Source organism: Schistocerca gregaria, chromosome 3 (assembly GCF_023897955.1).
Source record: "Schistocerca gregaria isolate iqSchGreg1 chromosome 3, iqSchGreg1.2, whole genome shotgun sequence".
Classification (NCBI taxonomy): Eukaryota; Metazoa; Arthropoda; class Insecta; order Orthoptera; family Acrididae; genus Schistocerca; species Schistocerca gregaria.
In genome coordinates, this window is record NC_064922.1 from 270,589,552 (window position 1) to 270,605,994 (window position 16,443).

At 37.7% G+C, this 16,443-nt stretch overlaps 1 protein-coding gene across 3 annotated transcripts in view; it reads right to left on the minus strand.

The window, feature by feature from the left end:
* LOC126354904 (retinol dehydrogenase 14) overlaps nucleotides 1–16,443 on the minus strand; it is a 103,400-nt gene that overhangs the window by 24,712 nt on the left and 62,245 nt on the right. The window contains exons 1-4 of one of the 3 annotated variants that reach the window (XM_050004972.1): nucleotides 7,839–8,443; nucleotides 6,319–6,496; nucleotides 5,594–5,686; nucleotides 3,297–3,536 (exon numbers count right to left, since the gene is read on the minus strand). In XM_050004972.1, coding sequence (XP_049860929.1) covers nucleotides 3,297–3,536; nucleotides 5,594–5,686; nucleotides 6,319–6,487 — 502 coding nt within the window. In that variant the 5' untranslated portion in view covers nucleotides 6,488–6,496; nucleotides 7,839–8,443. Of the gene's footprint in view, nucleotides 1–3,296; nucleotides 3,537–5,593; nucleotides 5,687–6,318; nucleotides 6,497–7,838; nucleotides 8,444–16,443 lie in introns of those variants that run through there. The other 2 variants (XM_050004970.1, XM_050004971.1) reach the window with 2 other exon arrangements.

Here is a 16,443-nt window from a genome sequence, read left to right on the forward strand (position 1 = left end):
ATTTTACAGAGCTACAACATCAATCTCATAATGTTGTGGCTCAATCTGCACAGTGCACAACAAGACGTTGATTTAGAGAACACACTGTATTAGACTTGCTGTTGTCTCCTTCCTACCTTTAGCATAATAACCTGTGATATGCCAATGTGCATTTGTTCGGTTCGATATTTTATTTTCCTTGCAATAGATTAAATGAAAATTAAGACAGGATCAAATCTGGTGTAGAATGTACGTATCAGGTTGGCCAAAAAGTATAATGTCCTCAGCCAACAGGCAATGAACTATCAAAAGTGCCACATGCTCTCACTCTATGAAATTGGTCAGAGAGGGTAGGAATTTTAAAGGCAATGGCACAGAGTTTGAAGACCCAGAAACTGTATGTATCTAGATGAGTTTCTAGATAAACTAACAATAAGAGATGTAAAAACTGACTAACAAAGAATGTAAATTATCTTAGGTAATCTGAATTGTTACATTGCTACATCAATATCTGTATAAATTTAGTACCAACCAGAACATCATCTGATTCATAATCTTGCATTGGTCATGTTGTTACAAATTTAAATATGAAGGAATTAATAGTATGAAGTATTGAAAAGTACCTCTGGACCATACAACTCTAGCCACAGAGATTAAGACAGATCACAAAATTACTTACTCACTTATAAATGAGGACCTCACACACACACACACAGACTGGCCGAAAATATACAGATGAGATGATATCAATGAAAAATGGGACCATTTCTATGAGATACTTAACCAAAATAAACTAAAGAAATCAGGGTACATGAAATATCTTAAAATTCCTCCAGAAAGCCACAAACTAAAGGAAAAGACTAAAGACCTGTGTGTGCTTTCAGAGATACTAAATTACAATGCAAAATTCAAAAACACCAGAAAAACATATGAAGATTCCCCGGAGATTCTAAAAACACAATATTAAGCTGAATAGTTAAGTGCATCTAGTAATGTTAGTAAAACAGCATGGAATATACTAAACAAAGAAAAGGAATCCAAGATGCAGTAATATAACGATAGAAGAAAATGGAATGTTAGTGGGTGAGTCTAAAACAGTATGTGAGGCATTCGGAAAACATTTTAGTAAGGCATACAAAGAAGAAATAGAACAAACAACAAATAAACTCCATTAAAATGAGTAATTCATTTTTCATAAGGGACGCAACAAAATATGAGGTAATGAAAATAATCTCAAAACTCAAAATAAAAACATACAGTGGCTGAGATGATACACCATACCATCTGCATTAGTTAAGGTATACAAAACTGAATTAATAAAATCAATATCACAGTTAATAAGCAATTCAATTGGCCAGTGGACCTTTTGCAAACTATTAAAAAATTTCTGAGATACAATTGGTGTAAAATAATTAAAGGCTAATTTCATTTACTTCAACACTTGGCAAGTAAATTGAAATGGTAATTCTACACCAAATGGAATCTTTCTTTTGTATATACAACCTATTAAACAACTTGTAGCATGGGTTCCACAACAACAGCAACTTTTTTTCCACAAACTGCTAAACACACTGTATGAAGGAAACTGAAGTATCTGCACTGGCAGAATGTAAATGGGGAAAAAACAAATCTGAAAACAATTAATAGGACTGACCAAAACAAAACAATAATACAATCTCTAAAACAAACAACAGATTCTATTCCAACTGTGGATAATTACAAATATAAAATAACAAATAATAATAGAGAAGACCCGATTCTTCACAGGGAGAGACCGCAATCAAACATTTCTACAACGTCAAGATGTTTGTCGACTATACCAAGTCCACCTGCAAGAGATCAGCCAGCTAGAAGAGGCATCTGGCCATGGTTGCTGAGATGGCAGCACTGTGTACTTCGAAGCGGTGTGTTGAACTGCCCTTTGCCAGCAGTGCGCTGCCTACAAAGCCCATTTTGCGGATTTATCTGCTGGAATTATTTATGATCACATGCCTAGTGTATCAAAGTAGTTTCTGGGGTAACAGCAACCTCTGGTGAAGCTATTCTGCACACTCCATGAATGGGTAGCGGACCCTGGTGACCAATGGTGTAGACCTGGTGCTGTGTTATGGCCACCGGTAAATATTTGTGTTGGCAACACAGATGACGTAGGTTTTCCTGGTGAATATGCACACTGTGATGCAGGCATCCTGTGTAGATTGGACGTGAAGTGGGATGCCGATGCAGTACGTGCCACAATGTCTGAAGTGGGTGGCCGCAGCAGAAACAAAGTCACTGGAACTTTTCTAGATTTGCCTAAGGCATTTGATTCTGTACTTCATGAATTACTATTATCCAAATTAGAAATTTATGATACAAGAATAATAGCACTAAAGTTTATATATGTTGTTATGTCTGACATAAGACAGTGCACTAAAATGTGTTGTAAGTGCGAAAGTAAAAAATCCTAGGAGTAAAATCAGCGTACAAAATTGTCAACTATGGAGTTCCCAAGGAAGTATTCTCAGTTCATTTTTGTTTCTTTCCCGTATTAATGACTTAACTCAAGTGCAAAGCTCAAAGCTAATGAACTATACTTGTGAGACATCATTCATTGGCCGGGGCCCTAATGATCAGCTAGAAATACAAAACAAAGAACTCTGAACTGATCTAGAATATCTAACAATGAACGAACTTACACTGAATAAGGACAATAATAAAGTTATTGTTGAATTATAACGAATGTCATACTGTATCACTATCTACAGTTGAAACATATGATAAACTATCAGAACTACAGATCACAGTCCACTTGATGCTGGCAGAAAATTTCGTACTATGTGGCCAAATAATATAATGCAACTCCATGGAAATATTTTTATAGGCAAACTGAAACTTATTAATTGAAAAATGTTTATAGTCACTCAAAGATTTCTGCGCTATGTTATGAATAGTTTTGCATACCTCAGTATACTAATGGTGATAAATATTTATATAATAGTATCTAATGTGCTACTTGTACATATTCATTGTACGCATAGCGAGATATTTTTGTAAATGTTCAAAACCAACTGTCCAAGACTGTAAAGTTATTATGGCCAACAACTACAACTACAACTACTACTTCTCCTTCCTTTATCAATTTAATTATGGCAATTAAAACTTCTCCTGTGACTAACTGTTGAACAGACCATTACTTGGTTAAGCACAACCAACTAGCACATACTGTCTACTGTTGATACAAAGTGAATAAGAAAGGTTTATCAGTTCTCATATTTAACAATTTTGTTAAAACTTTGAAATATAATTAAAAGTAACCAATGAATAAGAAAAAATACCAATCAGCAAGTGTGTCAGTAGAAACGGTCCATAGTGATTGGTGGCCATAGTAAGTTCCAGTCCATCCTCTGTGGCTTTGGGTCCAAATGCATGTGCACAACCTGCATTGTGTATCAGCACATCAAGACGTTTCTCTGAAGACTTAATGGCAGTAGCAAACTTTCGAACAGACTCCAGGCTGCTAAGATCAAGAGGCTGCACGAATACTGATTCATTGCCAGTTGCTGCTACTATTTCATCTGTATAAGAAAACATGGTTTATGGCAAACAAAAATACAGCATATGTCAAATACGAATCATTCAGATAGTAAAGCAATAAAATTTAATACAGGAAAACAATTAGGATTTTGTTTCAATTGCTGTTATCATTAATTTCACAACTAACATGCTGGTTTGTTATTATTTTAAATAACAGATTTCTTTTTTTTCATTTTGTGTGCTACTACCTTCACATGACTGTATAGTTCCTGAATGACAAGAAATGACTTTCAATAAGTTTCTTATGAGTAGTTTTGAACACTTATGAGAACATTGTCATTGCAAATAAAAATGAACTGCTAGCTTTGTACAATTTTTGAAACATGCTGTCCACAAAGGACAGAGTGGGGGAAAAAAATTCTCAAAATTTATAACTTCAACACCACAAATTTTCAGCAATAATTTGGCTCTTTCTTGACATTAATTACAATTAGGAGTGGTTAATAAATTACAACTGTGATGTTTTGTTAAGCAAGGTGTCTTTGGGATATTTTAAATATCTATGGCAGGCAATGAAAACCTTGTAACTCCATTTTGTTAAATTTTATAGGAGAAGCAAAGGCAGTTTCTTAAAATATATATGAAGAGATACAAATAATGTTGCTACACATGTAATTATATAGCAGAAGCCTAGTTATTTACACATTAGAGAAATCCATGCACTTTCAAATCTCTTCGATAATGAAGTCTCTGGTTACTGGAATGAAGAGGCTTTCGAAGACAGGTGGAGTGATGGGGTTTTCATTGCCTAACATCAACAAGGAATTTCCTTAAATTAGTTTTATTGTTTTGTGTAATGCCAGATGACTGTGGAATAAGCAGTCACTGTAGCATTTGAAAGAGCTTTAACAACTGAAACAGTTGTGGATAGATGTCAGGAATGCAGTGATATTCTTTTTTTCCTGCTGTCTCATCCTTACGGAAGGATGTCCCACTCCCTTTTTAATCTCCAACCTATTCCTATCTTCTACCTATTGGTAGGACAGGCATTCCACCTCCCACGTAGGTAAGTACTGGCCAGCAATGTCTCATAATCATATAATTTATTAAGTCATTTAAATTGAGGTGTAACAACAGTGTTGGACAGAATTCTAGTCAGCACGCAGCAGCAACAAAAAAACTGCTGAACTTTTAAGCTTCAGTACAAAAACATCATTTTTTGGAAATAGAAAAAAAAACCACACACACACACACACACACACACACACACACACACACACACACACACGCCGCTGACTCCAAACTGCAACTGTGTGTGACATGAGCAGCAATCTAAGTGGGTGATGAAGGTAAGGAGCCAGCATAGGAGACGCATAGCGAGGTGGGGGTACAGAAAGATGTTCTGCTGAGAGCAAGCAGAGAAGTGGTGGGGACAAGATAGGGCTCCTAGGTGCAAAGGGAGGTGGTGGTGGCAGAAAACGGAGAGGGGAGAAAGAGAGAAGGGGAAAAGACTGCAGGTGCACCCGCAAAAGAGAAGTAACACGTAGTTAACTTGTGGCACCAACTGCAAAACCTGACGTAATATCAGGGAACCAAAATAAAATTATTTTGGGAGATGAGTATAAATTATACACACACAATTTTTTTTTTTAAAACCATTTGCATGGGGGCAAGACTTTTGCACAAATTATCCAAGAATACAGAGAGCATCATCAATCTGTTATATTGACACTGAAGTTAGTGTTTTAAGTCATGTTCTATGATCAGCTGCTGGTCCATAGAAGAGTCAAAGCTGCCTGCCATCAGTCTGTTAATGCTTAGCACAATATGCAAAATAGTCTACAATAGTTACATCTGTGTACTAATGTTCCGCTTTGTTAATTTCATATTATGAAGAGCCTTCTTGATGTGATGTGTAAATCACCCCCCCCCCCCCCCATTTTTAATTCTCAGGCTTACGAAAAAGAAATGATTATGTTTCTCAAAAATTAGAATTAATTTGCCCAGACAGCTGTTTACGTTTTGCATAATGAAAGTACACACTAATGTGCAGTTATTTTGTACGTCTAACAGTGACATAATTACAGCTACAACTTACCACGGATTTTCTTTGCAACATCAATAGAGCGACATGCCATTATTACTCTTGCCCCTCTTCTTGCCAATTCAAATGCTGTCTCTTTGCCAATACCTGCAGGAAATACAAAGGCAAGTTACAGTTATTTCATTGATCAAACTAGTTAATATGGCATAATGGTTACAACGTAAACCCATCTGAACAGCTAGAACCAATGGACTTGAACAAGAAAGAAGAGGACCATCAGTGGAATCCGTCTATTTTGCATTGTTAATAACTGTAATGTTCACAATTCCACCCCTGCATCCAGTGTGGTTTTTTTTTTTTTTTTTGTGCTCCACACAATGTCCCACTATAGTTAACAGAGTGATTGCCTTTCCCTTACTTTATGAATTGCTCCATCCAGGAATTTCTATTATTGTTTCACTTATAGACGATATTATCCAATGATTTAGATACATATTTTGATAGGTAGATCTAAACATGTACCAACAACTTTGATGATAAATTTGAGAAATATTGAATTAGCAGTTTTCTGTTTCCTTGGATTCAATTTTTTTCCCTAGCCAATGTTCACAGCAGCCAAGGGCAATTTTGGTGCTTCATATCTGCTATTGTACACTTAATGAGAAGAGCACATTCGGATTCTTTCAGATTTTTCAAGATCGGTACAAGTCTAAAGAGCTAGCAATCTGACAAATACACAGTCTCTATCATTTAGTGCTTTTACTATTTCTAAATTTTACCTGAGTTGGCTCCTGTTATAATCACTGTCTTTCCTTCCATGCGTTTTGTGCTGGTGCAAACACCACATGTTACTTTTACATATACTTTCAGTAAAAACAATCCAAGAATCAACAGAGCAAGTCCACCAAGCACAATATAGCACAGCACACAGGCACCACAAGGGAACATGTTTTACATCTGTTGGCAAAAGAAAAACATGATCATCACTCAAATAACCTGTCAGTCAGTAATTCAGGCAGTCTATAGACATTAATTATTGGGTGATGAAAAATAAAATTTAATGCACAACAAACAGATCTTCAAATTGGTAAAACATCAGATTAGGTCTTCAGGAATATGTTTAAGAAATAATAAATGTCATTTGCTCATAATTTTTATCATGTTTAAAGTTGAATACAGAATATGTCAAACAGAAGGAATCCACTCAAGAGCTACGAACATGAAAGTAATGTACCACTTAACAAAAGATATCTAGGTCTATAACAAATAAATTAATGTACTTAATTACTATGCAATGGAAACTCACTCAGAAGCACTTTATGCAGAAGAAAATTGGTAACTGAATAAAATAATTGTGGAAATATTATAAACCACCAGAAGGTTATACTAAGAAAAGTACTGGGTCAAGTTATAGGCGGAACAAATACAGACAACAAAATTGCACATGAGGTACACATTGGTAAAATAATAATAATTATTATTAAATACAGATGTAACTTAATAGGGAAAAAAGTCTTACTCTTAATGGCCTTATACATAGAACTGACAGTAACTCTCTCAAAAAAATTATATAAAAATTTCGTAAAAATCAGGGAAAGAGTGGCAAAAATGCTGCAGTCCCCCCCCCCCCCCCCCCCCCCCCCCGCTCTCTCTGCGCCACCCGTTTTGTAATCATTAAATTTCACAAGGCCCCAACAGTGAATGCAACATAAATTAAAAAATATGTTTAACTTTGCAGGTAGTTTTCACCCAAACATCAGGTCAGTTTTCAGAATCCACTGTTCCCACAGTACTAGTATTTCAAAAATTGAGACGTTTTACTAGAGGAGGAAACTGCCACAAACACCTTTAAGGATTTGTTCTGTTCAAAACATACAAGTCAATGTTTTACATGTGACAATCCTATAATGTTTGTTGGCATATCTATGCCCAATTTAAATCCAAAGCCTCATGGTTGACAGAAACATATCATTTAGTAATCTGTTTTCTTTTGCGCAGTTCTAAAAGTCAACATATTAACAGTGTTTCAGAAAACTGGGTACCAACTTTTGCTTGCTCTGGTGCAATGATTTGCAGACATTTTAGCATATGACCCTAAATGAATCTTGTATGTATTCTGAGCTTACAACAACGGTACATATGGTGCAGATTTATAGGCTTTAAAGTAGGTCTGATGTCATTGTGAGGTTTTTTTTGTGTCATTAGATACAGTATACAACTTTTGTAATATTTCATTTGTATATTGTTATTAATTGCTAAGCTTACTTTTCAACCACGATACATTATAAACACTAATTACATTTTATGATGGCAGACTTGGCTTTGAGATATAAACGTTACACATTCTTGTCAATCGGAATACAAAAAATGTACAGAAACCTCAGAAACACGCAGAACAAAATTAATCCAACTTGTAGACAGATGGTGTGGCCTGTGTTTGAAAGTGACAGGAATTGCGCCCAGCCACGGCGAAATGAAACAAAAGAAAAATTCTTCAAAATCTGTGCACACTTTTTTGATAAAAGCTCATTTCTAATCTGACATCCGCTCAATTCTGCAACTTCCGCACATAAACTTAAAATAGCGTCGTTTAATTAAAAAATTTGAGCGTTGTACCATCGTTTGAAGATGGATATCAAGCGTATTGTCACTACTCTTTATCGCACAGAATGTTCTGTAGTGAATATTTTTCCCTTCTTGTTCTCACTCATCAGTCAGACAAAGATGAAAATCTGTCATCAGCCAAGAATTTAAGTTTCAGATCTTTTGTACATCCTCATTATGCATAAACAACCAACGCTGCCAGGCGAAAGGCGTCTGTCGCTGTGTGACAGTTTTCATCTCGTCTCACTCACACATGACGTCACCACGATACTACTACTTCACTGACATGCTGAGCAGAGTAGCGGGTCACCGACGATCGATTTTCGAATACGGGATGATGCGCACGGAAGTCGGGCGTTTAGAAACATGTTTTCTTGTTTTTAATGCTGTGACAAGGTAGTCAGATATGTTTTGATTAACGTGGATCATAAGAATTTCTTTTAGTGAGTGTTTTAGGCTTACGTTTATCAATGTTTTTTTTTTATATAAAAGTAGTACGGTATTTTACTTTTTCCATGTTTCTCAAAAGTCAATAGATTCCATATTTATTAATACAGCTACAATTTCTGTTTATGCCTAAAAATTTTTTGCTTTGAGGGTGTGCTGACAATTTCGATGTTGCTGCACAAACACTACCGCATCTAGATAATTCCTGGAAAAAAAAGTCCAAAACACCATTAAGGAATTCCTACCGCAAAATAGTCTACTTAAATTATTACCTATGGCGCCCACCAGCTATTCTACAAATTACAATGACCTTTGCAACAATAGAACTTCCACTGATTCGAGAGTTTTCACACTAAATATCATCAATTCAACTGCGATATTTTGAGAATTTCCAATGTAAATACTAGTACATCTGTAATTAAACGCGCAGCTTTCTCTCAGTCGTTCGGTATTTTTTTTATACGTACCGGTAATTTTTTGTATGATAATGTTCGAGTTACTAATGTCGATGTTTTGTGTCACTGGTGGAAGGATGCTGAAAACAATCGTTTAATATTACGAATGTGTAATGTATCCCATCATTAGTATGTCTGCGTATACGAGTACATTCACAATGTCAACACGAAATTAGTGTCGCGTGGTTTTATTGGTTGAAAGACTTCAGCCAGGTTCATCATATTACACAGGGGCATTGGCAAGGGGGGGGGGGGGCTATAGCCCCCTCCCCCTCCCCGCCCCTAGGGAGTATCATGTTACACTGGATAAAATATCTTCAGAAATCAGCGAATATATTACTTCAACAGATTCAATCTTTTTTATAATTAGGTAGCAATATAGGTTGCAATGTATTTCAAACACATTTTAACAAAAGAACAAGAGCGGCAAATAGCTTACTATCTAAACCAATAAATATCATTTAACTTAAAATGGGCGTCTTATTATTTATTAATCTACACTGGATGTATATTAATGTACGAGTACCACTTACAATAATCAAGAAAGCTAAATATGCCGGGTATGCCTACCAACACTTAAACTGCTGACACCAGACAAAAACTTCGGTATTTCATTCCCCCAACCTCCCTCCCCCCCCCCCCCCCCCCCTCTTGACCGACTTCTAGAATCGCTCCTTATATTACATGCTCTCACTCTATGAGTCACAAAAGAGGGATAGTTTTTAACCCATGGCAGAGATATACAGTTTACTTATCACGGACTGTAACCGACATTGTCTCCCGCTGCCAGTCAAACAGTGATGAAGATTAATTTTGCGCCACCAGATTTTCGCCAGGGCGACTGCTATCATATTAGCTAGTGTTAACAGCATCAACTATCGTAGCAGACGGACACGGTTAAAACGAGGATGCTCCATTTAGCATGCAGGAAAAAAGTCAAGACATGGTCAGCGACCAATGATTTGAGGCAGCAGAATGTGCCGCCCTGTTGCGATCCCGGACTTTGTCGGGGTGGTGTCGTTGGATGCACCAGAATAGCACGTTGGTGCAGAGATTTACAGCCATCCTCAAAACAAAAAACTCGCATGTAAAGGAGAGTCCTTTTTTTAGTATCGGATACGGCACCGATAACTGTTTTCATGACCGAGCAGTTGATCATAAGTCTCATACTACGGTGTACTTATGAATACTACGTCCCTCTTTGTGCATAGAACAAACATGAATATAGACTGTAGGCAATGAAAATTACATAACTCCATTTTGTTAAATTTTGAGAGTGAAGTAAAAACGGTTTCTTAAAAAATAATATAAAGTGGTATAGAAAGTTACTAGATGTGTAACAGTACAGTGGAAGCAGGTTATTGACAGATTATGGAATTCCATGCACTTTCAAAACCTGCCTAATTGTGGAGTTACTGCTTACTGGAATTACGCATTTTCACAGACAAATGGAGTTACGAAGTTTTCATTGTCTCCATCAATATTTACTCTGCATACTTAAGTGAACTGATTGGCAGAGGGTACTGTACTTCCCACTGCACCACTCACTAGATAGCATATGGACTGCGAAAAGAATCATTGCTTAACTGCCTGTGTGCGCGCATAATAATTAGTCTGATCTCGTCTTCACGGCGGCTGCCGGAGCGATACTAGCGAGTTGCAGTATGTTCCTGAATACCTCTGTGCTTTCACTGTTAACCCGAGACCAATAACTATAAAATTTGTGATTGCACTAGAGTATAAACTAGAACATTTTATATTTTGTATGGCAAGTAACATACCATTGGGGATCTAATAATTGTAATTGTCTAATGAATAACCTATGACTTCCTTTGAATAAAACTGGAGTAGTAAAACTTACGATGGTTTAGTAGCAATGTAACATTTTCCCCCTCTTTAGTGTTCTAAGGTTAAGCAGGCTTTCGCATCTATCTGCAAAGCCTACCAATTCAGAACTTTCAGCATATCTGTGATGCTCACCCATGAATCAAAAAACCGGTGTTCTTTGTATATGCTTAATATCTCCTGATAATCTTATTTGGCATTGGTCCCAAAGTGAGCAATACTCGGGGATAGGTGACGACAGTGTTTTTATAAGTAATCTCTTCTTCTTCTTCTTACGTTACGGCCTCTGTAGGACCACAGGTAGCCCCTTCGTAGACTGCATTTTCCTCTTCTTCTCCCAGAACCTCTTCATTCTTTCTCTTCTTCTCTCCCGCTCTTCTTCAGACATCTTCAGTTTCAGTTTCTTCTGTCGGCTCCACTGGTGACACTCTAATCTTTTCCTGTATTCTTCTCTGTCATTGATCTCCGGCATATTTGTCGATGTATATTTGTTCCTCCAATTTTCCTTTTGTTCGACCTTGATCCAGAATTCCAACCAGTCCTTCCGAAGTTAAACAACACACTTGGTTCCTGTCTTTCCCCTTGTCCTCCCTGTTGTTTCCCACACTCTTCATCATTCTGTCTATACTCATCCTAACTACATGTCCAGCAAACCTTGCCCTTTTGAGTCTGATTTCCCCGGATATTGTTCATGTTCCAGTACAATTCTTCCCTAGGTGTTTGCATCCATCTCCCACCACCTCTTTTGGGACCTAGTATTTTTCTCTCTTCTTTCTCAAGTTGTTCTGCCCCATTTCTTCCTAGTGTCATATTGTCAGCTCCATTTAATACTGCATTCCTCACCGTTGCCTTATAGTGGCTTATCTTTGCCTCTGTGGATATATTCTTTTTATTGTATATCTCGTGACGCAGAAGGCTGACCTCATCTTTTTTATCCTCTCTGTTATTCCCTCTTTGCTCCTGTTCCTTCCTGCTATAAATTCTCCCAGGTATTTAAATTTGTCCACCATTTACACAATGCCTTCCGGTGTTTGCCAGTCTGCAGTGGTATTTAATGTCTTTGTCTTGATATAGGCGATCCTCAGTCCCACCTTTCTGGCTACCTTACTTAAGTTGTCGAGTTGTGTCTTTGCGTCTTCTTCCGTCTTACTTATTATCGCTACGTCATCTCCAAAGGCTAGGCAGTCCACTTGAGCCCTGTTTTTTTGTCCCCCACATGGGTCTTTGGTATTCCCATTTCCTCATTTACTGCTCTTCGTCCAGTGCTATATTGAACAACAATGGTGACAATCCATCTCCCTGTTTAACACCAGTCTTGATCTCAAATTCTTCTGACAGTGCTCCTCTGAATCTTACCCTTGCTTTTGTGTCTGTCAGAATTTCTTTTATGAGTTCTTGTGTAGTTCCATCAAGTCCTCTGTTCTTCAGGATCCTAGTAAGAGTTTGTCTGTCGATGGAGTCATATGTCTTTGTGAAGTCCATGAAGGTTATTACTGTCTTTTTGTTTTTTAAGGTCCTATGTTCTATCAGTTGCTTCAGGATAAATATCTGTTCTGTACAACCTCTTCCCTTCCTGAATCCCGCTTGGTAGTCGCCAACTGTACTTTCTACCTGTTGTTCTACTCTATTGAGCAATAGTTTTGAGAGCACATTGTATCCGACTTCTAGTAGCGATATTCCTCTGTAGTTGTTTGCATCTCCCTTGTCCCCCTTCTTATGTATTGGTACTACAGTTGCATTCTTCCATCCTTCTGACAACTTCTTTGTTCTCCAGATCTGGTGAATTATGTTGGTCATGTTGTGTATAGCTTTGTTGCCTCCCCACTTTATCATCTCGGCTGCTACACCATCTTCTCCAGTTGCCTTACAATTCTTTAGATCGCTTATGGCATGTGCGACTTCATCCCAGGTTGGAGGGCGTAGCTCTCTCTCTTCTGTGTCAGTCCCCAGTAATCTCCTTTGTAGACACTGCATTTTCCCTGTATCCTACCAATGAATATGTCAAGAGTAGTGCCGGTGGGTACAGCGATCTCGTCTTCTCGTCATGATCAGTGGTATCATCTGGAGATCTAAGTGCCACACCAAAGTTGTCAACATGAATTGATACTACAGACACTAGCAACCCACGACAACCAATGTGAGTCACTCCAGAAGACACCCTCTCTCTCTCAACATAGCAGCATCCTCGCACTGAGCTCAACGTAGTGCCGAGCACGTAAAAGTTTCCCAGTTCGAGGCCTCAGCTACAACAATCAAAATCATCATGTAGGATACTGCAAGAGAACAGTTTGTTGACCTGCACATCAAGTGATTCTTTCGTACTAGTAAGATATTTCTGTAAGTTCTGACTCAGTTTCCATTTCTAGCTCACTCTTTCGTTTCACTCGTTCATACACTAGAAACTGAAAACTTACCCAGAACGTACTGAAATATCCTACTATAATCTACTTTTCAGGTCTAACTCACTTAATCTCATTTAAATTACTTAGAAAAATTGATAAAAATGAATATTTTTTCTTATCACATTCACCAATTTTCAAAATAATTATTTTATTGATATAATAGGTGAACATAAGAAAATAAAATTTAATATTTTTTAAATAAAAGTTGAACGTAAGTAAATAAAATTTAATATATTCTTCATATAAGGCGAACGTAAGAAAATAAATCAAATAAATTATGGTGAATGTAAGAAATCTAGTCCTTGACCAAAATTTTCCTAATTCTTTCTTTTTGAGCAGCCATAAGATTTTTATGATATGTTGTTTGTATATGCTTTTAGAGATTAGACTTATTTACAGTTTTACCAAATTCAAATGTAACTTTGATTTTCTGATGTCTCGATACACATTCTTTACAAATCCGACAGACTCAGTCTTTTCGATACTTATTTTTATGAAATTCATTAATATTCTTTTCTCTAGAATAGCTGTTTGGTATTGTCCACTTAAAGGTTATAAAATGTAATAGGAAAAAAGGGCATCTAAGAACATTATTTCAAGTAATATAGCTTTCCGCTTAGACCACCTTGAAACTATAGGATACAGATTTGCATTTTCCAGAGAATCAGATGGCGTTGACGCTGCTTCTGCGACGGACTTCATCTTCGAGCACTTTGCGGCAGAACAGGTAGGATGAAATCCTACATGAGACTCAGTAACATAACCCAAGGACGGGTCGTCTTAATCCCACTGCCAGTCGTACTGTACGACCTTTATACCATCCTCTACGGACATACTAACAACTAAACTGAGACACTTCTGGAGGCTTAGCAAAAACAAAACCGGGGGGCAGGGGGACTTGTCAGATGAGTGCGTGGTCGCCATCCACCTCCATCATAGTTACTTAACGTGCGAGTGTTTTGCCGGAAGAATGGCAAAAGGTTCCATTGAAAACCATACAGGACCTGTATTTATTCTTTCTGAAACGACTGGACTTTGTTTTTAATGCCAACGGCCTTCTTACAGCGTATTCAGCATCGTAATGTGTTATGTTCTTGATGCTTTCATATTTTTGTCCAATTTTCGATGTTGTTTGGCACTTAAATTAAAAGAAGATAATGTAATAGATGAAAAAGGCATTCTAAATGTCATCCCCATTACGGTCGGTGGAACGCAATGCCAGACAACCTCCACCAGGACCTTGCCTAGTACGGCGGTCCGGGTCTCCCTACGCTCGGTTACGGAGTATGGGACTTCATCAACACCATCATCATCATCATCATCAAATGTTATCTTCTGTTTTGTACATATTTATTATAACGAGAAAATAAATGATGATTTGAAATATTTTGACAACACTTCTCCTATTCTTTCTGTTCGATGAAGTCTGGAGAATTTGCCATATGATCTTAGCCAAGATCATCCATTAGGAATTTTGCTTTGATCATTAGTAAACTCTATTAAGGTAGCGTGTTGCTACGTTCTTTTCCCATACTCAGATTTTATCGTAAAAAAGTAGGTCCTTTACAAGCTCATTTTAATCGTTCAGGTGTCAACTGCACAGTGGACGACTCTCACAGTACACACAGTTTTGGCGCTCGCATGTGAACGAAACCGACCACAGGTGATACTTCGTAGAGGGATAAAATGCCTGGAGCGCTGCAGCAGCAGTAGTAGTAGTAGTAACAGTAGTAGTAGTTTATTCATCCAGAGACAATGTACATTGCACTTATTTCGTAAGAAAATACATGTTGTTGTGGTCTTCAGTCCTGAGACTGATTATGATGCAGCTCTCCATGCTACTCTATCCTGTGCAAGCTTCTTCATCTCCCAGTACCTACTGCAACCTACATCCTTCTGAATCTGCTTAGTTCATTCATCTCTTGGTCTCCCTCTGCGATTTTTACCCTCCATGCTGCTCTCCAATACTAAATTGGTGATCCCTTGATGCCTCAGAACATGTCCTACCAACCGATCCCTTCTTCTAGTCAAGTTGTGCCACAAACTCCTCTTCTCCCCAATCCTATTCGATATCTCCTCATTAGTTATGTGCTCTACCCATCTAATCTTCAGCATTCTTCTGTAGAACCACATTTCGAAAGCTTCTATTCTCTTCTTGTCCAAACTATTTATCGTTCATGTTTCACTTCCATACATGGCTACACTCCATACAAATACTTTCAGAAACGACTTCCTGACACTTAAATCTATACTCGATGTTAACAAATTTCTCTTCTTCAGAAACGTTTTCCTTGGCATTGCCAGTCTACATTTTATATCCTCTCTACTTCGACCATCAGTTATTTTGCTCCCCAAATAGCAAAACTCCTTTACTGCTTTAAGTGTCCCATTTCCTAATCTAATTCCCTCAGCATCACCCGTCTTAATTCGACAACATTCCATTATCCTCGTTTTACTTTTGTTGGTGTCCATCTTATATCCTCCTTTCAAGACAGTATCCATTCCGTTCAACTGCTCTTCCAAGTCCTTTGCTGTCTCTGACAAAATTACAATGTCATCGGCGAACCTCAAAGTTTTTATTTCTTCTTCATGGTTGCTCAATATAAAGATTAATAACATCGGGGAGAGGCTACAACCCTGTCTCAATTCCTTCCCAACCGCTGCTTCCCTTTCGTGTCCCTCAACTCTTGTAACTGCCGCCTGGTTTCTGTACAAATTGTAAATAACTTTCCGCTCCCTGTATTTTACCCCTACCACCTTCAGAATTTGAAAGAGAGTATGCCAGTCAACGTTGTCAAAAGCTTTCTCTAACTCTACAAATGCTAGAAACGTAGGTTTGCCTTTCCCTAATCTAGCTTCTAAGGTAAGTCGTAGAGTCAGTATTGCCTCACGTGTTCCAGTATTTCTACGGAATCCAAACTGATCTTCCCCGAGGTCGGTTTCTACTAGTTTTTTTCCATTCGTCTTAAAGAATTCGCGTTAATATTTTGCAGCCGTGACTTATTTAACTGATAGTTCGGTAATTTTCGCATCTGTCAACACCTGCTTTTTTCGGGATTGGAAATATTATATTCTTCTTGAAGTCTGAGGGTATTTCGCCTGGCTCATACATCTTTCGCCTGGCTCCCTCAAGGCTATCAGTAGTTCTAAT